This window comes from Cynocephalus volans, chromosome 15 (genome assembly GCF_027409185.1).
Source record: "Cynocephalus volans isolate mCynVol1 chromosome 15, mCynVol1.pri, whole genome shotgun sequence".
In the NCBI taxonomy this organism is placed as follows: Eukaryota; Metazoa; Chordata; class Mammalia; order Dermoptera; family Cynocephalidae; genus Cynocephalus; species Cynocephalus volans.
In genome coordinates, this window is record NC_084474.1 from 5154398 (window position 1) to 5180328 (window position 25931).

At 35.7% G+C, this 25931-nt stretch overlaps 1 protein-coding gene across 4 annotated transcripts in view; it reads left to right on the forward strand.

The window, feature by feature from the left end:
- Positions 1-25931, forward strand: part of HOOK3 (hook microtubule tethering protein 3) — a 117378-nt gene that overhangs the window by 74617 nt on the left and 16830 nt on the right. For all 4 annotated transcript variants that reach the window (XM_063080037.1, XM_063080039.1, XM_063080038.1 and 1 more), the window contains exons 12-18: positions 1652-1762; positions 2633-2720; positions 7185-7254; positions 10066-10206; positions 17195-17282; positions 21254-21288; positions 24532-24614. In XM_063080037.1, the coding sequence (XP_062936107.1) occupies positions 1652-1762; positions 2633-2720; positions 7185-7254; positions 10066-10206; positions 17195-17282; positions 21254-21288; positions 24532-24614 (616 nt within the window). The remainder of the gene's footprint in view (positions 1-1651; positions 1763-2632; positions 2721-7184; positions 7255-10065; positions 10207-17194; positions 17283-21253; positions 21289-24531; positions 24615-25931) is intronic.

A 25931-nucleotide genomic window follows, 5' to 3' on the forward strand; every position in this document is an offset into this window, starting at 1 on the left:
TAATCAGGAATTTTTCTTCTTTTTTTTTTTTTTTTTTTTTTTTAAAAGATGACCGGTAAGGGGATCTTAACCCTTGACTTGGTGTTGTCAGCACCACGCTCAGCCAGTGAGCGAACCGGCCATCCCTATATGGGATCCAAACCCGCGGCCTTGGTGTTATCAGCACCGCACTCTCCCGAGCGAGCCACGGGCCGGCCCAGGAATTTTTCTTCTGCTTGCTCTAATCTGCTGCTTAAGCTCTCAGTTGTGTTATTTCATTGAATGAATCCTTCAGTTCCAGGAGTTCTGCTACATTCTTTTTTAAGGTATTAATCTCTTTGTAAATTTCCTCCTTTGTATCCTGGATATTTTTTCTCATTTCATTCTGTTGTCTGAGTCTTCTCTTATCTCACTGTTTCCTTAAGGCTGTTACTTGGAATTCTTTTTCAGTCATTTCAGGGGTTTCCCATTCTGTAGAGTCTGGTATTGAGAAGTACTACATTGATTTTGTCGTGTCATACTTTCTTGCTTTTTCATATTTCTAGGATCTCTAAGTGGATTTCTAGTCATCTGGTGGATCAGTTGCCTCTTTTACTCTGGAGTGGACTTTTATGAGAAAGACTTCCTCTATTTCCAGGCTCCTCTAGTGACTCTCCTTGTGTCAAAGCAGTCAAATATGTGGCAGGCCACCAACATGGTGGTCATGGTTGCTGTAATGGCAGCAAACTGTCCTTGTATCAGTAAAAGCTGTGGTGGTTGCTATTATGGATCACCTTCGCGGAAGTGGTGCTGTATCTCCTGGTCACGGTAGCACTACTGACTTCTGTGTGGGCGGGGTGAAGCCTGCCCAGGGCTTTTCTCGCCTGGGTCTCCTGGTCATGGCAGCACTCAGAGTCTTGCCTTCTGTGTGGGTGAGATAAGGGTTACCTAAGGCTGTTCCTTCCTGGGCTTCCTGGTCACAGCGGCCCTAGCTTCTGCCTTATATGCAGCAGGATAAGGGCTGTCCAGGGCTTTTCCCGCCTGGGCCTCCCGGTTCGCTTGCTCAGTTGTAAAAATTTAAGTGGAGGTCTGTGTATTAACAGACCATGGTTACATATTTCCAAGTTATGCTTTTTTAAACCCAAAGCACTCAGTTAACTTTGCCAGCTGATGGATTTTTTTCCTAATCCACCCGTTTACTTTACTTGCCACCTGTTAGAGCCCATAGTGGTTTAACAACCATCTATCTTGTGTTGAACTCAAAGCTCTAGATTCCTGGTATTGGTGATCGGCACCTCATTACCCATAGCTTCTGCGTGAACTGCCCACTCTGGTTTTAACCTCTGTGGATTTCTCATAAGCTCAGCTATGCATTTGGATTTCCCCCCCTAGTATTTATTTTGTTTTATACAGAAAGGGTTTCAGATTACCCTGTTGTCTGTATTGCTGGAAATGGAAGTCCTATAGATTCTTTATAATTTTGCACATTGTTACTCTGGATGATTCTGATTTGGAAACCTATAGTATCTGGGCAGGTTTTTATTCCTAGTTCTCTCTGTTGTGTTTGGCTACTGAATCATATGTATTTATTTGAGTATTGGTGGGGAGGGGGTTTTCATAGACCTGTAGAAGAAAATAGTGATAATTTCGAATGTTTCAAATTATACAAATGAATGGTTTCTTTCTGTACCAGGTAGTAGAACTGCAAAATAGATTATCTGAAGAAGCAAAGAAAGCAGATAAATTAGATTTTGAATATAAGCGACTAAAAGAAAAAGTTGACAGTCTTCAAAAAGAAAAGGATGTGAGTATATGTATTAGGCATTTTGGTTTTGAGCATTGCTAAAGTTGAGACAGCGATATTTAATTCATGTTTTGACTACATTAGTTTCTTCTGTTTATGAGTAAAAAATTAGATATTTACTTTTGGCAGCTAGCTGGTACAGGGATTATTTTTAAATTACAGAAGATTCATTTGTTTTTCAGAAATTGATCTGTAATAAAAGATAAAAAGTGTGTTTTTACTTCTAATTTATTTTATGTATATTTATCTTGTATCATTGTTGCCTCTTTTACATTGTTCTGCTCATGACTTTCTATAGATTTATGTAGCTTTTCTGTTTTCTGTGTGGTTAATATAGAGGACACTTCTTTTTGTTGTATAGCATATTTTGAATCTTTTAAAAATGTTTTTACTTTGTCATGACTTATAAATACTTAAAGTCTTTGTCCTTTGATCTTTAGTGTTTAATGAAAGGAATGTTAAATTAGTTACTTATTGTTAAGGGTGAGTATAGAGTTTTGTTTGTCACGACTTTTTTTTTGGTGGGTAGCCTGTACAGGGATCCTTGGTGTTGGTGTTACATTCCCATGCTCTAACCAATTGAGCTGTCCATCAAGCTTTGTTTCTTAGGATCAGCTGTGTATAACATATTGCTTTGCTATACTCAGTTATACACATAGTACTGTATACACATAGTAGGTTTTCAGTATTGTTAAATGGAAAAAAATTGTCAATCTTTTCCTTTTTCTATGACCTTTCCATAAAAGATCAAAAGGTAAAACATGTCCATATTCACTATTGTTTATCATTCTGTTAGTTAAGGCAAAGATGAATTTATGAGTACATTTGTAAAACTCGAGGTTAACCTTCCTTGTTTCTATGTCCCCCCAGAGGTTGAGAGCAGAAAGGGATTCTCTGAAGGAAACCATTGAAGAGCTTCGCTGTGTACAGGCTCAGGAAGGGCAGCTCACTACTCCAGGTGAGAACATTTTAGTAGCCCAAACAAGATGATGGATTTATAATGATATCAGTAAAAGGAATAGGTGATATCAGTAAAATGAAAAATTGGTGAGTAGGCAATAAAATTGATATAAATTTTTCAACTGTTATTCAGATTTTAAGACAAATAGGCTATAGTTGTGGAACTAGATTTACTTGTCTACTTTAAAAAATATTTAAGGCTTTAAGTGTTATTAGGTTAAAAGCATAATAAACATTTGTTAAATCATCTGTCTTATAGTTTTATTCTGAAAAATTTTATTCTGAAAAGTTTCTTATGATCTCTTTAAAAGTATATCAGACTGTCTAAATCAGTGTTTTTTCCCGCTGAGAAAAGTGAGGTGGGTATTAATCCATTAAGGGATGATCTCAAGTAGAAAACTGCCCTTTCCTACATGAAAGGGGCAGCACGTAGCTGAATGTGTACCCTTTACTACTTTGGGCTCCCAGTGGAGAACTGTGAGAACTGGTTGACAGATGACATGCAGCCTCATGGTTAGTTCACTCCCACACTACAAGACAGCCTTTGACTTTTAGTTACCAGAAACTGGAATTTTTGTTTTCCTCTGACTACAGCCTCCTATTTTCTCTCCTCATTTCTTCTAACAGACCTACTTGTCTACTTCATTTCACCTTCTAACCCCTTCTCTTTTGTCTCCATTAACCAACTCTCCTTTGACTATTTTCCCAGTTTATCCAGACTGCATATCAATCATTTTAACAGTACTGTCTTTCCTTATTCTCTTGACCTGTTTCTAGACCATGCTTGTTAAACCCTATTTCAGATAGCCTGAAGTTTTTTTTTCCCTCCTCTATTCCAAATTACCAAGGCAAGCTATAGAAAATTATATATGTTTCTTGATTGTCTTCACCAAAAATACATTATTTCTAATTATAATTTGATCCTCATTGCTTCCTGGCAGTTTTTCCAAAGTTTTAGGAATCTAACCTGAACCTCAACCCTTTTACTCTCAGCTCCTGTATCATCTAGAAAAGATAGGCCATCTCATGTAAACTCTCCAATTTGTTTCTTTGCTACTGTATAAGTGTGTATGTTTTAACCTTCTTTATGTACATATCTTTTGACCTAGCAATTTTGCTTTAGGAATTTACCTTAATGTATTAAAGCATTGTTTCTAATAGTGAAATTTAGAAACAACCTAAAAGTTCAGCAGTACAAGAATGGCATTCTCATTCAACTCTGTGCTGTAGAGCCATTAAAAAGCATGAGGTATATCTTGTATGAGGGTGCTTCAAAAAGGTCATGGAAAGATTTGTATTATCTTTTAATTCCACTTTTCCATAAACTTTTGAAGTACTCTTGTATATGCCTGACATGGAAAGAAGCATATGTTATAAAAAAAAAAAAGTATGTGACACCATTCTTGATAAACTCTCTCAATAAACTAAGTATAGAAGGAAACTTCCTCAACCTGGTGAAGGGCATCTAAGAAAAAAACCTTAGCTGACCTCATACTTAATGATGAAAGACTGCATGCTTTTCTCCTAAGGTCAGGAGCAAGGCAAGATGTTCACTGTTGCTGCTTCTGTTCAACATGATATCAGAGGTTCTAGCCAGAGTAATCGGGCAAGAAAAATAAACAAAAAGCATCCAAGATTGGAAAGGGAGGATGAAAAAAAAATCAAAGATCGAATCAATGAGTTCAACAGGGTCTCAAGATACAAGATTAGTATACAAATACCAATTATATTTCTGTATACTACCAGTGGACAATTTGAAAATGAAATTACAATAGTATCAAAAAGAATAAAATGCTTAGGAATAAGTTTAACAAAGAAATACATGACTTGTACATTCAAAACTATAAAACATTGCTGAGGTAAATTGAAAGAAGATCTAAATAAATGGAGAGACATTCCATCTTCATGTTTTGGAAGATTCAGTGTACTTAAGATTTCAGTTATGAGCTGTATAGGTCATATTGGTCTGAAGATTCAATGCAATTTCAGTCAAAATCTCAGCAGACATTTTTATAGAAATTGACAAGCTGATCCTCAAATTTGTGGGAAAGTGTAAAGGAATCAGAATAACCAAAAAAATCTAGAAAAAGTTGGAGAACTTACATCCTGATTTCAAAATTTACTGTAAAACTACTTTGAGGCAGCATGGGACTTGCATAGTTACAGAGATCAGTGTAATACACCATATTAATAGAATGAAGGGAGGCAAACACATGATCATCTCAGTTGATGCAGAAAAGGTATTTGACAGAATCCAATACTCATTCATGATTTTTAAAACTCAATAAACTAGTAGTAGAAGAAAATTTTCTCAACATGTTAAAGACCATATGTGAAAAACCCATAGCTAACATGGTAAAAGACCAAAAGCTTTTTCACTGAGATCAGGAATAAGACAAAGATACACACTCTCACCACTTCTGTTCTACATAGTACTGGAAGTTCTAGCCAGAGCAGTTAGACAAAAGAAGGAAAAAAGCTGGACCTTTACCTTATACCATGTACAAAAATTGACTCAAAATGGATCAAGGACCTAAACCTTAGAGCTAAAATTATAAAGCTTCAGAGGGAAATCTTCATGACATTGGTGTTGGCAGTGCTTTCCCCGACAAGCAACAAAAGAGAAAATAGATAAATTGGATTTCATCAAAATTAAAAACTTTCTTGCATCAAAGAACACTACCAATTTAGTGTGGGCAGTCCACAAAGTGGGAAAAATATTTGCAAATCATACATTTGGTTGGTAAAAGATTAATATCTAGAATATATAAAGAATTTCTGCAGCTCAACAACAACAAAAGCCAAATTCACACATGGGCAAAGGACATGAGTGGACATTTTTCCAAAGACAATATACAAATGGCCAATACATGCGTGAAAAGGTGTTCAACATCATTAGTCATTAGGAAAATGCAAGTCAGAACCACAATGAAATATCATTTCACATCAATTAGGATAGTTATTAAAACCCCTGCCAAAAAAAGGGAAGATAATTGTTGGCAAGGATTTAGAGAAATTTGAACCCGCCTGTATTGCAGGTGGGAATGTAAAATAGGGAAGCTGCTGTGGCAAACAGTTTGATGACTCTTCAAAAAGTTACACATAGAATTATCATATGATTCAGCAATTCCATTCCTAAGTATATGAGGGTATTTATAAAAGTTTGTGGAAAAGCAGAATTAAGAGATAGTGCAAATCTTTCCATGAACCTTTGAAGTACCCTCATATACCCAAAAGAATTGAAAGCAAGGACTGAACCAGATAGTAGCATTATTCACAATAGCCAAAAGGTGTCCATTGAAAGATGAAGGAATAAACAAAACGTGGTATATACATACAATGGAATATTATTTAGCCCTAAAAAGAAGTGCAGTTGTGATAAATGTTGCAACTTTAAAACATTACAGTAAGTGAAGTAAGCCAACACAAAAAGATAAATATTATATGATTCCATTTACATGTGGTGTCTAGAATGGGAAAATCATTGAGACAGAAAGTAAAATAGAGGTTACCAGTGGATAGGGGAGGGATGAATGGGGCTTGATGGTTACAGGATTTCTATTTGAGTAGTGAAAAAGTTTTGAGAATAGTGTCTTAGTCTGTTTGCTGCTGCAACAGAATACCATAGACTGGGTAACTTATACGAGGGAGCTTCTAAGAGTTTATGGAAAGATTTGTATTATCTTTAATTCTATTTTTCATGAACTTTTTGAAGTACCCTAATAAAGAAGAAAAGTTAATTTGATTCACAGTACTGGAGGCTGAGAAGTCCAAGAGCATGGCGTTGGCATCTGGCAATGGTCATTTTATGGCAGAAGGATAAGCAAGGCCATGAGACAGAGAGGAAATCAGTCCAAACTTTATCCTTTCATCAAGGGCCCACTCCAGCGATAGCTAACTTACTCCCTAACCCACTCCCAAAATAACAGCATTAATCCTTTCATGACAGCACAGCCCTCATGACCTAATCATCTCTTAAAAGCCCCACCTCTTAATGTTACAATGCCAATAAATTTCTTTTTTTTTTTTTTTTTTTTGTCGTTTTTTCGTGACCGGCACTCAGCCAGTGAGTGCACCAGTCATTCTTATATAGGATCCGAACCCGCAGCGGGAGCGTTGCCGCGCTCCCAGCGCAGCACTCTACCAAGTGCACCACGGGGTCGGCCCAATGCCAATAAATTTTAACATGAGTTTTGGAGCAGACATTCAAACCATAGCAAATAGCAGATAGTGGTGATAGTTACAAAACATTTTGCCATTCAGTTGAGCACTTAAAAATGGTTAAAATGGTAAAAAGCAATAATAATATTTAAGACTACTGAGACATGGTCTTTCACTTATGAAAATCAATGATCTTGGCTCTTAATGTTCAAAGTAGGGTTTCATTTAGAAATTGTATAGCTTAACTAAAGGAGGTAGTTGTGCTTCTACTAACTATATACTCATGTTTGTGTATCTACAGGGCTAATGCCTCTGGGAAGTCAGGAACCTTCAGACAGTCTGGCAGCAGAGATTGTTACACCTGAAATCAGGTAAGGAGATTGTGATGTTCACAGTCATCTGCATAGTGTTCCCAGAGTAAACTTACTCCTCTAAAATCAAAAGAAGACCAGTTCCCTGTTCTTTATTACTGACACTTTCAGTATGAACTCAATATTAAATTTCCATGTTTTCAGCATGTTAGAAGCTTTCTTCGACAGGCTCAACAGAGAATTGATTTTCTTGCTTCAGGAGGACAATCTATCACACATACAAAAGAAATATATCCTGAGCTTAGACATCCTCAGCAAACATTTAGCAGTGAGAACACTTAGTCCAAAGACAAAGGTTATGCTTAGCTATCAGATTGCAAAATAATTAGTTACTAAGACTTAACTACTAACACATGGAGTAGTCTGGGAATGATAGAATGGTATAGATAGGAGGAAGTCTTTCCCCACCTCTACATTCTTCCCTAATAATGCCTTCCACTTGTATTTTGTCATAGCATTTAAAGATTACATTTATTTCAATACATACCTAGTTGTACGTAAAAAACGAAAAATGGGGCGTGAGAGGGATAGGGAGGAAGCCATCAAATGTCCCGCAGAAGAGAACAATTAATCCTGAATGTTGCTTTTATCTTTTTTGGGCCTATTTGCCCTTTTTGAAAATGGACACTGGCTTTGATTATTCAGAACATCTCTTGAGGTATTAAATGAAATAATGATTGTGTAAGAGTTTTATAAACTGTAAAAGTTAAAAAAAAGCATTCAGATACTTGTTGAATAAATGAAGATGATTTATTGTTGGAATTTACTAAAGAAGGACAAGAGGAATATAATGCAATACTAAGTCTGGAAGCATCTTGTGTACCTGTTACTTTTCTGTCATCTGATACACTGCTTTTAATCGGATCAATAAAATTAGTTAAACGAATGGGCACTTATTACTTATGAATACTTAGAAATAAATGGTTATGCTGAAAAAACAACTTTTAAGGAAGCTTATTGGTATTGCAGTTGTGTTTCTACTAAGAAAAGAACAATGACAATGGTTCAACAAATATGCTTTTCTTCGTGTGACTAGACACAAATTAAAATGTGATCTATGTGCAGAAGAGCTGTGAAGAAAATGAATGATGAATGGGAGTGGAAGGTCTGCAGCATATGTCACAGACAGTGGGTTAATATTTGATACTTTTCATTGATGTTAAGGGTGTGGAGAAATTGGAAACCTCATAAACAAGGGGTAAAAGATTAACATGGTCAAACTTTTCTTTTGAGGAGATTGGCAGATTTTCTGTATTGTCTAAAAATGTACCCATTTTTTGACCCAATATTTACTTTTCTGGGAATTAATCCTAAGGAAATAACCAAGGATATACACAAAGGTATATTTATTATATTTTTAAAGCTGATCAGTATTAACATATTAAGGCTCAAAATTGGTAACAATCTAAATACCCAATAATTGGGCATTGATTAAATAATGATTTATTTCTATATTTTAGCACCATGTTATTTAAAATGTTAAAGTATAATATTTAATTATATGAAGAACTGAAATTTCAAGTGCAGATACCAGGTACCAGTGTACCTAAATGTGATCCCATTTTTAAAATATGCATGTGTATATTTATGCATAGAATTAAAAGGCTGTATTTCAGCAATAGTCATTTTGCACCAATAGAGTTATGGAGGGTTTGTATTTTCATTTATCTTTTTTTCCCTATGATGAGTGTGTTTACTTTGTAATTGAAAAATAAGAAGTCAATATTGCCCATGTACATAATATGTCTAGTTCCGTATAATTTCTTGAATTGGGTCAAAAATTTGACTCTCATCTTCTCAGTAGCAAAAGTGAAAGTACTTTATGAGATTTTTAGTTTTTACAAAATAAGAGCAGATTTTTGTGTGTGTGTGTGTTTCTCATTCTGATTTGTTTTTTCTTTTTCCATGAGAAGTACAGTTTTATATAGTATTTGGTATGCAATACTACTATCTTCATGGGGCCCTCTAAAGGTGACCCTGTATAAAGTAAGGAATGAATTATATCTTCAATAACTGAATTCTTCATATGAATTTATATTCAATTCTATCATCCTTACAGTACATACAGTGGCAAGTTCTGTGTGGTTATTGCTTTTAACATCCCTCAATGTAAGCTTTTGGCATAGCATGAGGAGCCCAAAGCAATGCAGTCCAATAACCTGACTCTAATAGTCTGACTTGTTCCAAGAATATAATTTTACATATTTATAGGAATGAGTGGACTGCATATCTTTTTTTTTTTTTTTTTTTTGCCTTTTTTGTGACCGGCACTCAGCCAGTGAGTGCACCAGCCATTCCTATATAGGATCCGAACCCGTGGCGGGAGCGTTGCCGCGCTCCCAGCGCCGCACTCTCCCAAGTGCGCCACGGGCTCGGCCCTGGACTGCATATCTTGAAGGCAGTGGTCATTCAGTATAATATCTTGCCACCACAAAAAAAAAAAAAAGAAAGAAAGAAAATCTTGCTACCAAATGACTAGTAATTTAAGAATGTAGCATTAGAGGTCATGTTTTCTTATGAGAACCAAAGAACAAATAAATAATGACATTTATGGGTTAAATATTTAAATCAGAAAGGAAATAGGATTTTGAAATCTCATGCATTACAAATCATGATCTTTAGAGACTCTGTTGTCTTTAGATTATCCATTCTTATAATACCTGAAGAGGGAAGTCTTAGTTATAACAGAAGCGAAGTTCTTTGTTTTTCATCTCTATTCTATTTATTAAATCTCTAACAGTGCATACCTGGATTTTGAGACCTGTATTGTATTATTGTACCAGATAATCAGTTTTTATTTTGTGTGTTTAGGGAGAAACTTATTCGTCTTCAGCATGAGAATAAGATGTTAAAACTTAACCAAGAGGGTTCAGACAATGAAAAAATTGCCTTATTGCAGAGCCTTCTGGATGATGCAAATCTGCGCAAGAATGAACTGGAAACAGAGAACAGGTAGATTGTACACGGGGCTGCATCCAGCCAGGGCTTTCCCTATTTGCCTTGATTTGAAGGTTTGAATTATGGTTTGAAAACTGATTATATACTATTGTATTTCTTTCTAAGAGTACTTTAATTTGTTTCTCTGCTTTGGGGCAGACTTGCCAAAAAGTGTTGTGCCTCTTTATAACAGCATTATCTTCTTTATTTCTTCAAGAAGAATGAAACCAAAGCTCCACCACTTACCCTTTCTAATCACTGATTAAAACTGGAGGGTTAAACACAAATCTGGTCATTAATTCACAGTCTTTCACAATAATTTCAATTTCTATTCATGATCAGGACAATAAAGTTTACCCTGTTCTCATAGACCACTGTTTCAAAGGATTCATTGATGTAGGGAAAGCTGTAGATTTCATCATAATTGAATTGACAAAGCATTTTTTTTTTTTTTCTAATCTGTTAGTTATTGTGACCCTAAAGGGAAATCATTCATCTTAAGAACAATTCAATTATTTGGAGAATTTTTTATTATTTTTTTCATTTGACCTTGTATAACTTTTTTTTTGTAACAGCTTTATTGAGATATGTTATATACCATACAATTTACCATTTTTTAATAATATGCATTATGATGAACTGTTGAAAACAATAGTGTTCTTTTTTAAAAATTTTTATTGAATCATAATTGATTATACATATTTTGGGGGTTCAGCATTGGCATATTTTGGTCAAATCAATATTACTAGCATATATATTGTTACAAATTGTAGTTATTCTTTATGCCCCTAGTCCAGTTTCTCCCCATCCCCCTCCCCCCGCCACCTCTGATAACCCTAGATTTCTTCTCTCCTTCTGAAAGAGTAATGCCTACTCTGTTGATGTTGCCTAGATGATCTGTCCAATGCTGAGAGAGGTGTGTTCAGGTGTCCTAATATTATCATAGAGCCGATGCTTCTTCTGCCACTCTGGAATGGGCTTTGTGGAGAAAGACATCTTGTTCTTTTTTTGGTCTCTGCTGGTGACTCTCCTTGTGTCAATGCACTCCATTGGCTGGTGGACTATCTGCATGGTAGTTGTGGCATCTAGCTGCTTTTGCAGCAGCCGTGATTATTGTATTGTCTGTGGTGGGCCACCCACACGGGGGTGGTGTTTTTGGCATGCTCCTAATCTAGTTGGTGGTGGTGATGGCAGTGTGCCTGGTTGTGGGAGGGGGTCCAGTCCCTGGCTTCATGCCTCAGGACCCCAGGCAGGCCCCATGGAGCTGGCAGTATGCCTGGTTGTGTGTGGAGGGTCCGGTTCCAACAATGGTGTTCTTAAGTATCTGATATAGAAAATTCAAAACTGTCATAAGAGAAGAGATGCAGAAATGAAATAAAGAAAGGCAAAAAACTTAGGTCATCATGAGAAATGAGTTTTGAGCTTGATTTCAATCTCAAATAACAAAGTCTGTCAAAAAATTAAATGATAATTACATATTTAACAAGTTGCACAAGACATATAAAGATTATACCCTAAGAGATTTACATAAGATTAACATTTGATTCAATATTCACATCAATGGTGCTTTGCAGAGACTGCTTAATAGTCTTTTTTTTTTTTTTTTTTTTGATTCTTTAAAGAGATAACAATATTTGCAAACCTCTATCTAGATTGACCAAGAAAAAAAGAGAGAATACAGAAATTAATAAAATCAGAAGTAAAGCAGGGGCCTGGTAGAGCAGTTGCTTCTTCTGTTATGCTGGAGTGGGCTTTGAGGAGAAAGATGTCCTCTTCTTTTTGCAGTTTCCGCTGGTGACTCTCCTTGTGTCACTGCAGTTGAGTGTCTGGCTGGTCACTGTAGCTACCACTGTGGTGTTAAGCTGCTTTTGTGGCAGCTGTGGATGTGGCATGCTCCTTGCATGTTTCCCCATGGGGGATGCTGCCCTTGGCTTCTGCCTAGGACCCCAGGCGTGCTCTGTTTCTTGCCTGTTTCGGGCAGAGGGGTCTGTCCCTTGGCTCCTGCCTAAGGACCCTGGGCATGTATTTTGAGAATTTAGAATCTGTGGATTTAACATGAAAATCACTTTTCTGCTTGCATGTTTTCAGCATATTACATTATATAGAGTTACTTTAAAATCAGTAGCTTAGGGCCGGCCCGTGGCTCACTCGGGAGAGTGCGGTGCTGATAACACCAGGCCCCGGGTTCGGATCCCATATACGGATGGCCGGTTCGCTCATTGGCTGAGCGTGGTGCTGACACCAAGTCAAGGGTTAAGATCCCCTTACCGGTCATCTTTTTAAAAAAAAAAAAAAAATCAGTAGCTTACTCTGACAGTGGTTACTTTTATATTTTGTAACTGTCTCTTTGTTCTTCTCCTTTTTGGAAATGTTTCTTCGATACCAAATACAGTATTTTTCCTTTGTCTTACTGCTGTGATATTCATTCTGTCATTTTTTAGGGATTTGACATTTTTATTAACAGTTTTATAGTTTGCCTGATATTACAGAATCTTTGTATGTTATGCCTAATTGATTTGGCAATTTCTAGGTGACAGTCAATCTTGTGAGTCAAACTTGTTATGACAATATTGTTATGTCAAAATCTTACATTTCTTCCTAGTTGAAATTTTTAAAGCGGCTGAGGTAGAGTCAGCAAACAGTATAAGTTGGTGTAAATACCATGTAATAGTAAGAGCATCATTAAGAATAAACAGAAGGAGAAACTTTTTACATCAACTCTTAGGAGCATAGAGTATTAGTGACTTTTTTATGTACTTAGAAGAAATGGAGAAGGTGGAGGAAGGGGGATTATAGGAACAGCTGGCCATCATGCAGTCCCTGTGGTGAAAGGGTCTTGTGTTCACTGCATTAATCCTTTGCCTTGGGTTTGTTTTAACCATCTTAGTTGGGAAAACCTCTCCCTACCCTAAATTTTTTTCAGTAAAAAACACCCCTAACGTCCTGTATAGTGCTTTACATTGTTTCTCACAGGCTTTATTTACAATTATGTTCTTTTCTCATGAGAAACAGAACAGCTAGTTGTCATTCATACAGGATCAGTGTATGTAGATGACTAATTGCCTCACAACTTCCTATGTTATCTACAGCTGTTAACAACTTAGTGTTGTGTTTGTTCCTCAAATTACAACACTGATGATAATTTACCTTTAAATTATGGCTACCTATGATTTATAGCAACAATAATAATAACAGCTAATATTTGTTAGGTATCTACTTGCTCTAAACATTGTGGTTAAGTGTTTTAAATAATGTTGTCTTACTTTATGAAAGTTTTACAGATGAGTGGCTCAGACCCAGGCAGCCTGACTCAAAAGCCTCTATACCTAACCCATACCTTCTTTTGTGCCAGTTTATCTTCCACGATGTGTTGCTTTGCCTCCCACAGATTTGTCACCCCTTTTTCCCCTTGGTGATGGAGCCACCAAAGATTACTCAAAGCCCATCTCTTCTGAGCAATGAGAAGCCCCGAAAAGGGGTTAATCTCCCGGAACCCTCAAGAGAGAGGCATTCCTTCCATTTGGGAAATTAACCACGAATTGGGGTTCTCTTCCCACATTTATTCTCTAGACCAGGAAGTTACAGGAAGAGAACATAGGTGGGGTTTTTGCTAAGTATAGTTTAACAAGTTTAACAATAGAAGTTGGTAACATTCAGGAAGACAAGCAAGGTGACATTCTATAATACAATTAAGTTGATCCACTAACAAAAGCTTGATTTAGCAAACATTCTCTTCTTACAGCAATTTCCCAGTATCTTTACATATCAATCAGTAACCTGTCTTTGAGCCAGCAACCTTGCTGTGTTACAATTCTTTATCTTACAACAGAGACTATAGCCTGTGGAAAATTTCCTGTCCTTTGCAAGGTCAATATTTGAAACTGCAAGGCTTTGGAAAACCAGGTCCTATGCATACTCCACAACCATGTTTGCAGACATTTTTATTTTCCTGTCTTCCTCTCACAGGATGTTTTTTCCCTTAGTGAATTATCCTAAGTTTGTTCTCACCAAGTTTTACAATTTAATCTTTTACTAGTTTATAGCACTGGACTGGGCACAAGAAAACCTGAGTTTTAGTCCATTGAGTCTTTTAACTGTATTACCTTAAATACAGTTTGCTCACTGCCCATATATCATCTGTTAGAGGCAAGGTAGACCTCCAAAGTATGTTCCAATTAGTTTTCCCAGTGAGTTAGCACTTTTTTTAAAATCAGTAATACGTGCTTACCCTCAAACAATATTGGGAGAGACATGAAGGATTGAGAGTATAGCCATATCAGAATTGCCCAGGAAGCTTTCTCAGGTACCCGTGATCTTGTTCCCTTATGTCTCAGAGCAGATTGTGGTCTCAAGCCCACCCTCTCCCTACATCCTCTTGATAACTACGTATTAGTAACTAGACTTAGATTAAAATGTTAACTAATTAACATTTAGGAGGAGAAAGAAGGTAGAGACAATTCATATTTATAGTATCCTACTGTATACAGGTACTGTGGTAGACATAAAGTCATATATGAGGAGCCTTCCAAAAGTTCATGGAAGGACTTATATTATCTTTTAATTCAATTTTCCACGAGCTTTTTGAAGTACCCTCGTATTATCTCATTTAATCATCTGAACAACCCCATGAGATAGGCATTACAATCCTCATTTATCTTGTAGATGAACTTTTTTCGTATATATTTACGTCTATTTGTGTTGCTCACATACTTCATACTTGAACAGCTGCATTACTGTGTGTGCTTGTCCATTCCCCCTTTCTGGGTGTTGAGTTGTCTTCATGTCCGTCCAATGAACATCTTGGTATATAGACTTGTGTTTTGTGACAGTCATAGTGGCTTCAGCCTAACAGGCTTACAGTATTAGTTGATGAAATAATCTCAAAGGTGGCTAAGATGGAGACAGTTGAAGTAGTCTTGTAGTTTGATACACATTTTTCATATTCTTTCTGAAAAGATTAAACAACATTACAGTGTCACTAATGTATTTATGGACCTGTGTCCCCATACTGAATATGGATTTTCAGATAATTTATTTTTTCATTACTCAGAAAACACTGAGATTTTCTATTCCTTGATATGAAAAAGTTATTATAGATTTGGTTGAATTTTTGCTGTGATTCTCTTTAAATTGTAGACCTAGAATGTTTGTAATTTCTTACAATTTGTGTAGTACAAAAAAAATTTTTACTGAACTTTCTGGCTGTTTGGTTTCTAATCACTCACTGCCCTGTTTTGTCCTTAGTGTGGGGCAGTCCGGTTTCTATGACTACCATGTCACTAAAGTATTTCTTACTGAAATAACCAGTCATCTCTTAAATGGCCAGTCCAGTGGGAACACTCAAGAGCTTTCTTATTTTTCCTCATCTGTTTATTATATTTAATGCTCAGTCCCCCTTCAAACTTTTTTTGACTTCAGTAACACCCCTCTCTTATGTTTCCCCTAATTCTCTGATTATTCTTCAGGGTGAGGTTACTCTTTCTCACTCTTTTTGCTTTCTTTCTAGACAGTGTAATTTATGCTCATGCCTTCAGTACTCCAAATGGCTCCCAGATTTGTGTGTTCAACTCATCCTTCTTCCTGTGCTTCTAGTTCAGATATCTGGCTGTTTGACAGGCATTTTTAGGCACTTCATTTTCAACAAGTACAAAATCAGATACTTTATATTTCTTTCTCATCTTGTTCCTTCTGTCATTCCTTTCTCAGTGAGTACCAAAATCCTGTGTTAATTTGGGTTCCTTGGATTCTTTGGCCTTTTCTTTAGACATGTGCTTCTCTGTCCTCTTCTACTTCAGGCATATTTGATAATAATAATTGTGTAATAGCCTCCTCCTAGTCCTCATGCCTGCTGTTTGACCTTTTAATAACCTCTGGCACTCTAAAACCAATGTGATCTCTCTAAAATACTGTCTGATCACGTTTTCCCCTTCTTGCAATCTTTCAATATCACCCAAGACCGAGGGAACCAAACTGGTCTACTTAATGATGCATCATAATGACCTACGGAATTTATGAATGTCACATCCTGGAATTGGCATTCTTAAAGATTGTCTGGGTTATACCAGTTTTAGCCAGATTTGAAGGTTGTTGATTATAAGACAAATTCCAGATACTTTGCATTTTATACAGTGGGTTGTTTCATCTCCAGCCATTCTTTCTCTCATAACTTATTCTTCAGCAATATCATTCTTGAACTCATTGTATCCTCTCATTTTTCCATGCACTTTGGACATGCTGAACTGTCGTGAATCTCCTTTCCACCCTTAATCACATTAATATTTTATTTATTATTCTAGTCTCAATTCAAGTCAAGCTTACTTTACCTTCTCCGCAGAGTTATTGCTTCTTCGAGCAGTCATCATTTTTTTGGTATACCTCTTTGCACTATGTTGAATTATTTATCTCACTGTATTTTATTCACATTTTAGCCTTCTCACTAGACTGCAAATTCCTTGAGTGCCCGGGTCTTTTAATGCTAGTGCCTGACACATAGTTTTCATAAACATATATTGAAGTGAATTTTAGATAAATAGATATGCATAAGTACATTGGTTCCAAAAAATGTGTCCACTAAAACACTACATTAGAAGTCATTATTAGGGCCGGCCCGTGGCTCACTCGGGAGAGTGCGGTGCTGATAACACCAAGGCCCCGGGTTCGGATCCCATATACAGATGGCCGGTTCGCTCACTGGCTGAGTGTGGTGCTGACAACACCAAGTCAAGGGTTAAGATCCCCTTACCGGTCATCTTTTGAAAGAAAAAAAAAAAAAAAGAAGTCATTATTAGAAATTTCAAGCAATATAAAAAATAATCAGAAAAGAGAGCTGCTCCTCATGACACAAGGCTACAACTATACAACCACTACTGCTATATACTACTGTTACTATAATATGAGGCTTTATTTTGTTAATTATACTGTCTGTCTAACCAATATGACAACCTAAGGGAAAAAGGCGTAAATAAGTCAGTACTTGGAAAATTAATGTACATTTGATTTCTAGGCTGGTGAATCAGAGACTTCTGGAAGTACAGTCACAAGTTGAAGAATTACAGAAATCTTTACAGGATCAAGGGTCAAAAGCAGAAGATGTAAGTCTTATGCACCAGCCATGGTTCAACAGTTTTACAGTGTTGAGAAAAGCTGTAACTTTTATTTTTTATTTGATGGACTCTATCAAAATAATTTATTATTATATTAATTATAGAAAAGAAACTGTTCTTTTAACTAACTTTGCTTATAAAAAGAACTAGACAGTACTTTATTATCTCTTTCTTGTTTACTATACTGGGAATTAGAAGTTCATTTCTAGTTATCAGCTAAGGAATTAATTGAGGCTTTATGTTTTAAATATGCTCAACTCAGTATTGAAAGGCAAAGTATAGAGTTTTTCCCCTCTGGTTCCCCCCCCTCAAAAAAAAAAATGCTAGTGGAAACTTAGCATGTTCAAGTAAAAATTTTTACCATGAAATTGATATTTAAGAAAACAGTGCCATGCCTAGAATCCCATTGTCTCTGCTTCTGAATCCCACATGCTCCTCCCTTCCCCACACTGATCTTTCTCTGTGTTCCCGTAGCACTCCGCATGCCTCTGTCACAGCTCTGCCTGCCCGACTGGCACTCTCACTTGGAGTATGGTAAATGTGTTGAGCCAAGGACTGCATCATCCTTCACCTCGACATGCTACCATCTGGCACAGGGCTTGTGTAACACATAGTAATCAATCTGGCAAAAGTGTAAATAAGTCATATTTTGTGAATCCTTTTACATTTTATGAGAAGTATACGATGAAGCTGAGACTTATAGTGTTCAAAAATAGTGTAAAGAGGGAAAAATGCCTAAATTTTAGTTACCAGTCCTTGCTTCAACCAGCCATTTTGTTTTTTTCCTATTGCCAGTGTAATTTTCTATAAACTCTGGCCTTTGATCAACTTTTTTTTTTTTTTTTTTTTTGTCGTTTTTTCGTGACCGGCACTCAGCCAGTGAGTGCACCAGTCAGTCCTATATAGGATCCGAACCCGCGGCGGGAGCGTCGCCGCGCTGCCAGCGCAGCACTCTACCAAGTGCGCCACAGGCTCGGCCCTTTGATCAACTTTAAAACTATAGATATAGTGAATTCCATCCAACCTTATTAACATAAGAGGGTTTTAAAAACAAAAGGAATCAAAGAAGGGGAGTTAAATATATTACTTAAAATTTGATAATATCAGATATAAAAAAAACTCAACCAGTGACTTAATCAGTTTGTCTCTAAACATACATCTAGTTTGTATTGGCAACATGTCTTTCTTTCTTAGATTGGTGATTTTAGTTTATCCCTTAACTAACGTGTTCTCTGTAGATTCCCAGATTGATCCCAATTCCTAAAATTGTCACCAACATTTAAACTACCTTATTTCTTTATTAAAATGGAATTAGTTTAAAATGTCATGGTTTTTTTAAAAAAAGATGTTTTTATCCAAAATCTAAATCAATCACAAAGAGGTGAAGCAAAACCACTGTTAGTGTATTAAACTATTCTTAAGCCTAATTAAGAGTGAACCAAAGAGAGTAACATTTCTTAATTCAGTGAAATCATTAGGTCCATTAAGCTGAGATAAATGTAAAATTCATTCTGGTCTCTAAAATTTTGTCATGTTAGGGAGGGGAAGGGCGTGTCCTACATAGGAAATAAAATGGCACAATATCGATATCAGCTAAACTTTAGTGGTATAGTGGTGAGCATTATGTTTGGTTCTCTTATATTGAAATATAAATTAAAAATTATTCTTTAAAAAATAATTTGGCACAGCCTGATTAGGTACCACCGTGGTAATTAAATCTGACTCAATATTTTGTGGGCCATTACTTTAAGAGAACATATTTCAGAAATGACATGTCAGCCCAATCAAGTACTATGCATAAATTAGTCAATTTATATGACTGCCCAGATACTGAGAGATGTCTTGCTCTAAACTAAGGAGAGATTCTCTCTGAACTCTTTTCTATATGTAGGAAAGATTCAGATAGAAAACTACTTATTCTGAAACTATGCCTCCAAATGATTTGGAGAAATACTCATAAATAGTGCAGTACAGGATGTGTAGTTCTTTCTCCCAGCAGATTTTTGATGTCTCACTTATCTCTTTCATTAACCTGCAGTGTTGCATATCAGGAATATGTAATACATAGAGCAACCTGCCAAATGAAATTGGTCCCTTCTGAAGAATGATGACATAATTTCTGCCTGTTTCTACTATCAAAAGCACAGTCCTTTCATGTTACCTGAAGTCAGAGTAGGACGGTTTGCACATTTTTATGTCATTTGTTTTTAGTCTGGAAGCAGAAAAGCATTGTTATATCCAGTCATGTGGATATTTTGAGCTAGCCAGGGTATATAAAACTCCAGAGAACAGGACAGGATGAAACTATAGAAGAAAGAAAAATTTATATTTCTGAAGGGAAAGAAAAAGCATATCTTTTCCTTCTGTTCATGAATTACTAAATTATTCCTTCTGTTGGCCGCTGTGTTTGCTTCATACTAATATGTCCTCTCTGTCTTTTGGCATGGTTTCTGCTCAAGGCGATTGTAAGTATAGCTTCCTGTTCATTTCTATATATTGAGCAGTTTTTTAGATTTTTATATTATCTGCCATCATAGTTGATGATATTGAAATTTTAAATTAAGGCAATTTTATGTAAAATGAACTTACCAATATAACTCGTCATATAGGCTTATGACCTCACAATTAAGATACTTAAAGGATATGAAAATCTTAAAAAGTCAAACCAGAGAGAAGTCTGCTTTTCTTTTTTCCCCATCCCTTTCCTACTGTACCGCATTATTATATTTAGTTCATTTATATAAATTATTTTGATGCTAGCTTTCTGTCACGGTCTGGCCACCTTCTGCCACATATTTTGATAGTTGCAGTCTTCAGTTTGGGGAGGCATGGCAGTGTAGAAAGCATGGAACTGAAGCCGTGCATGGTCTTTGGAGCCTGGCAGACCTGGGTTTTAATTTTGGATCTGCCACATGTGAGCTACTAAATGTTCTCAGCCTCACCTTCCTTAGCTGTTAGATGGGGCTAATACTACACACAGTGTTGTTAGGTTTACATAAGAAAATGTATCTGACATGATTTAGTGCAGTGCCTGGCATATTAACCACCCATTTGATTATTTGATTATGTATTATCTCAGAGTTAAAATTAATTTTGCTAGAGTCTAATCAAAACATGAGTACAAATTAAAGTTAAGGTTTTCTAAAAGTATTTACATTTTATCCTCTGTACTAAAGAAGGAACAAGCAATAATCAAAAGTTAATAGGGTTATTATATTTTTATATATTTGAGGGAAGCAGTGATAGAGGACATTGCAGTCCAGTGATCTAGCTATAGTTAGCTATAGTTAACACACTGAGCAAAGAAGTGAATTCGAAATATTCCAGAGCATGTTCTTAATTATAAAACTTTGTGGTCCTGTATAGAATGCCTTTATTGTTTATATTTAGGTCAATTTTGATCTCCCGCTTTTCAGAGTTTTTTTCTAATACCCAGTCAAAGCTTCATTCTCCAACATAATAAAATCTGTGCATATACCATCTTTCACGTTCTCATACCAATGCATAAATTATTTGGAGTCTATGCATATTCATAAATTACTGATTAAATCAGTAAGTATTTATGGAAACTAATCCAAGACTTTGTCGTGATGAAAGGAAAATAGTATAGCAGATAAAATGTATCATAGGGAAAGTCTGTTGTTATTAGAGTCCTGCCTGCCTGTGGAGTAATGGAATATGAAGTCTATATTTAAGTGGTTTTTTAATTAATTTCCCCTACTACAAATAGAGAATTCAGATATCCTGTTTCTGGGTATTTTACATTGATTTCTTTCACTTCTGGGCTGCTCTCTCCCTTTATTAAAGAGTATTAAACCTGGGGTACATTGTGTGTTTTATGTTTTTGACCAAAGAAATTACTGAGGGTGCGCTCAGAGTTAGTTACTACTTAATTTTTAAAAAATAATTTATTTGTTAAAATGTTAATTAATAAACTAAGCTTTATTTTCCATTTTCAGTCGGTTCTTCTAAAAAAGAAGCTTGAAGAACATCTGTAAGTATAAAAGCCATTGAGGCTTATTGTGAAATGTAAGTGCTGTATGTTTGCTGGCCTCAGAGTGTCTCGGCAGTGGCAGAGGTGGCCCTTGAAGATACAGAGAACTGCAATGCCTGTTAATAGTGTCTAAAGGGTCGTCTCCACCAAAGGTCCCCAAGGCAAAACAATGACAGCTTTAGACTGGTTTTCTCAAATGAGACTGGTTAGACTGGTTTTCTCAAATGACCTGTGTCTAAATCACAGGTCAGAAACCCTTTTCTATAAAGGGCCAGATAGCAATTAGTACTTTAGGCTTCACAAGCCATGGTCCCTGTTCAACCATTCAGCTCTGCAGTTGTAGCCTGAAAGCAGCCACAGACAATACATAAACTGATGGTTGTGACTGTTCTGATAAAACTTTATGTACAAAAACAGGCAGCAGGCTGGATTTAGTCCACAGTCTGTAGTTTGCCAGCTCTAAAGTATACTAGCCAAATATTCCTTTTTAGGTAAATTTTAAAGTACAAAGGTTGTCATTAGTAGGTTTTAAAGTATTTCCTTGAATTACAAATAGTTGACTTTTTAATCTAAAAGATGAAATAAATTTTAAATATTAGTAATTGTTTTCTCATGAAAAAGAAATTTTCATCCATTTTTAGCTGAGGTTGGCATGTTAGGAATGTTTCATAATTTTTCTTGCACCCCATAACAACCTTAAGTCTTTCTATCACTTTCCAGCAAAACTCCTTGCAGGCATCAGACATCTTAGTACTACAGAGATAATTTTGACTTGTTCTACTACGATTGGAAAGAAATTCTGTTGTCTGACAGTGCCTCATGCTTTCCTTTTTTTTTTTTTAATGTGGGGACATGAGATGCTCCTAGCAACTACGATTTATTGGCAAATCTAACAATGGGAAAATTCTAAATGTCCTAAAGAACAGAAAATGTTACTTCCCAGCCTCTGTGAGGTCACCTAGAATGAGTACTAAATTCTTTTTTATTTTCCAATCCTTTATTGCAAAAGGTAGAATACCTGTCATTTCATAAAACTGCTGCCTGACCATTGTTCTGTGTTCAGTCATTTACATAGTAAAAATGTTCATCAGAAAGGATTTATTAGTGAAGATGGAGCTTATATTAGCTTCCTGTGGCTGCTGTAACAAATTACCACAAACTGGGTGACTGAAGTCAACAGAAATTTACTCTCTCACAGTTCCGGAGGCTAGAAGTCTGAAATCAAGGTTGGTTTCTTCTAGAGGTTCTGAAGGAGCAGCTATTTTATGTTCATCTCCTTGGTTCTTGTGGCTGCCAGCAGTCCTTGGTGTTCCTTAGGTTGTAGACATATCACTCCAATCTCTGTCTCCATTTTCACATGGCATTCTTTCTCTGTATGTCAGTGTTCTCACATGGCCTTCTTATAAGAACACCAGTCTTTGGATTTAGGGCCCACCCTGATCCAGTAAAACCTTATCTTAGCTAATTGTATCTACAGAGACCCAATAATGTTGCACTCACAGATACTAGGGATTAGAACTTCAGCTTATCTTTTTGAGAGACAGTTCAACCCACCACAAGGCCCGTGGATATCTCAAAAGATGGTCAATTGCATATAAATTTAAAATTGCAATAGAGACCATTTTACACACACCAAATAAGTAAAAATTTTAAAAATCAGACATACTAAGTATTGCTAAAGATGTCGAGCAAGGGTAATTCTCACCCATTGCTGGTAGGAGTACACATCAGTTTACTTAGTAAACTTAAACATGCACATATTTCTGTGACCTATCAGTTCCACTATATATACCTTAGATTCCTAGAGGTGTTGTCGTCCACGTGTACCAGGAGACATGTAGAAGAAAGTATGGGAGAACATTGTTTGTAATCCCAGAAAAGTAGAAACAATAGAAATGTTCACCAATTGGAAAATGATAGAATGAAGTATATTCAAACAGTAGAACACGAACAAGTGGTAAAAATGTGTAAACTAGGGCTAACACATCGACATAGATGAATCTCAAAAACAATGTTTAGTAAAAGATGCGAATCAGAACAATACATAATGATTAACGTATAAAGTAGAAGCAATGTATTGTTTAGGAATAACACACAGACAATAAAACCATCATGAAGATCATGAGAATGATGGAAATTCTGGATTTGGAGTACCTCTGACAAAGGGATAGAGACGTATTGGTGATTTCTAAGGTTTGGGGATGATTTCTGTTTCTTACCCTGGTGGCGATTCACCGGGCTTTAAAGTGTATATATCGTGTATGTTCTTTGTCATATATCACACCCTCAAAAAAGTTTATTGAAAAAGAAAAAGATTTATTAAAGGATTACTCATAGAAAGGATCAGAAATAGACATAGGAAAGTGCTCTCTTTTTTATTAGTGTTTTTGAATATCTTCCAATTTTTGCAGCCTTTTTCCTACTCATATTACATAGTGCCTCGCTAAATACTATAAAGGGAGAATAGAGCACAGTATATAAATATCAGGAAAAGAACTTGCTTTCTCTTAATTCTTTCTTTTACTTTCATATTCCAGTATAAAAGTAAAAAGTAAAGTACACATATCCTAAGTTCCTAAGGGTACAGCTTGGTGAAAGTGTCCCTACATACATGGGTAACCCAGATTGACACATGGAATATTTCCAGCAACCCAACAGGATTCTTCACTCTTCCTCCCAGTTCATTGATTACAGCCCCAAACTAGCCACGGTGCTCATCTCTATCACCTTTCATTAGTTTTGACACTTCTCAACTTATAAATGTAATTATACAGTATTATCCTTTTGACTTCCTTTGTTCAACTCTATTCTGTGAGATCTATTCATGAGGTTGCATGTTTCATTAGTTCATTCTTTTTTATTGACCTATAGTGTTCTTTCTGTTAATTCTTTTTAGAACTTTTTTTTGCAACAAAATTTTGCATGGTAAGCCCTCTGCAAAGTTTGAAATTTAATTTTCATAATATCCTTTTTTCTAGAAAAAAATAAAGATCTTTACCCTCTCATGCAGGTTTATGTAAAATAAAGGAGTTTTCAAGCAGAAAGAAAAAATTTTTGTCCTTATTTTTTACTTATTTTAAAAAGGTATTAAATTCATGTTGGTTTAGTCTTTTCATCTTTGTTTCATAGCACTTGTGTGCAATGCAAGTATATTCCAAGTGTAAAGAACTTAGATCTTTCATTTGAAGTGGAAAAAAAATACAGAAACAATAATAGGTGACACAGTGTTACATTTTATTACAGAGAGAAGCTGCATGAAGCCAATAACGAATTGCAGAAGAAGAGGGCCATTATTGAAGATCTTGAGCCCAGATTTAACAACAGCTGTGAGTTTTTTCTAATTAGCATAGTTTTATTTATTTATTTTGTGTGGGGGGGATATATTTTTTCATACTTATTTATTTATTTATTTTTATAAAAGATAACTGGTAAGGGGATCTTAACCCTTGACTTGGTGTTGTCATCACCACGCTCCCCCAAGTGAGCCAACTGGCCATCCCTATATGGGATCCGAACCCGTGGCCTTGGTGTTATCAGCACCACACTCTCCCAAGTGAGCCATGGCCCGGCTCTTATTTATTTTTTGTAATCATTAACTTTTTAAAATTTTTTAATCTTTTTTTTTTTATTGGTTATGAATATTCATGGAGTACAAAGGTGATTGTCACCACTCGTGCCCAAGATGTGATGGCTAGATGAATACTGGCAGCATAAATAGCATAGTTTTAAATGGATTAGCCATGCACTACCCTACTGATAATGAGTTTCTATAAATTTTTTGTTTTAGAAATAGGCCCTATTACATATTCTAGCAATGAAAAGAATTTGCCTTATTTATAATAAAAATAAAATAAATCTTTATATTATGTCTTAAATTTCTAATTATAGTTATGAATTTTTCCTTAACTGTGGATTCCAATGAATCTTATATGAAATTAGATGTGTTCATAATGTAGTTACAGGTAAGTTAGCCAAACTTGTACTTCCATTGATATTTACACCTGTAGGTGTCTTGACTTTGTTAATTCTTTTGTATGGAGGCGAGTGGACAGACTTTCACTTTTTTTATCATAATAAAATATACATAACAAAACTTAAACATTTTAAGTGTATAGTTCAGCGACATCAAGTACATTTGCATTGTTGTACAACCATTACCACTACCCATCACCAGAACTTTATTTATCATCCCAAAGTGAAACTCTGTACCCATTAAACAATAACTCTCCATTTCTCCTCTCCCCAGCCCCTGGTAATCACTATTCTGCTTTCTGTCTCTGTGAATTTGACTATTCTGTATAACTCATATCATCTGGCTTATTTCATTTAGCATGGTGTTTTTTATTTTCACCTAGCATAAAGTTTCCATGTTGTAGCATGTGTCAGAATTAAGGCTGAATAATATTACATTGTATGTATATACTATATTTCGTTTAGCCATCAATGGATAATAATTTATGTACTTTCATACTGGAGTTTTTGTTTATCAGAAAAGCCTTTTGAAAAAACATTATGAATTGTTTTTTTAAAAAAGAAAATTATGTATAGGAATAGACCAGTCTCTCAAAGATGTTAACTGTTTATTATTAATTTGTCCATTGAAATATTTTTAAAGTTGTTACAATCTAAAAAAATTTTATTAT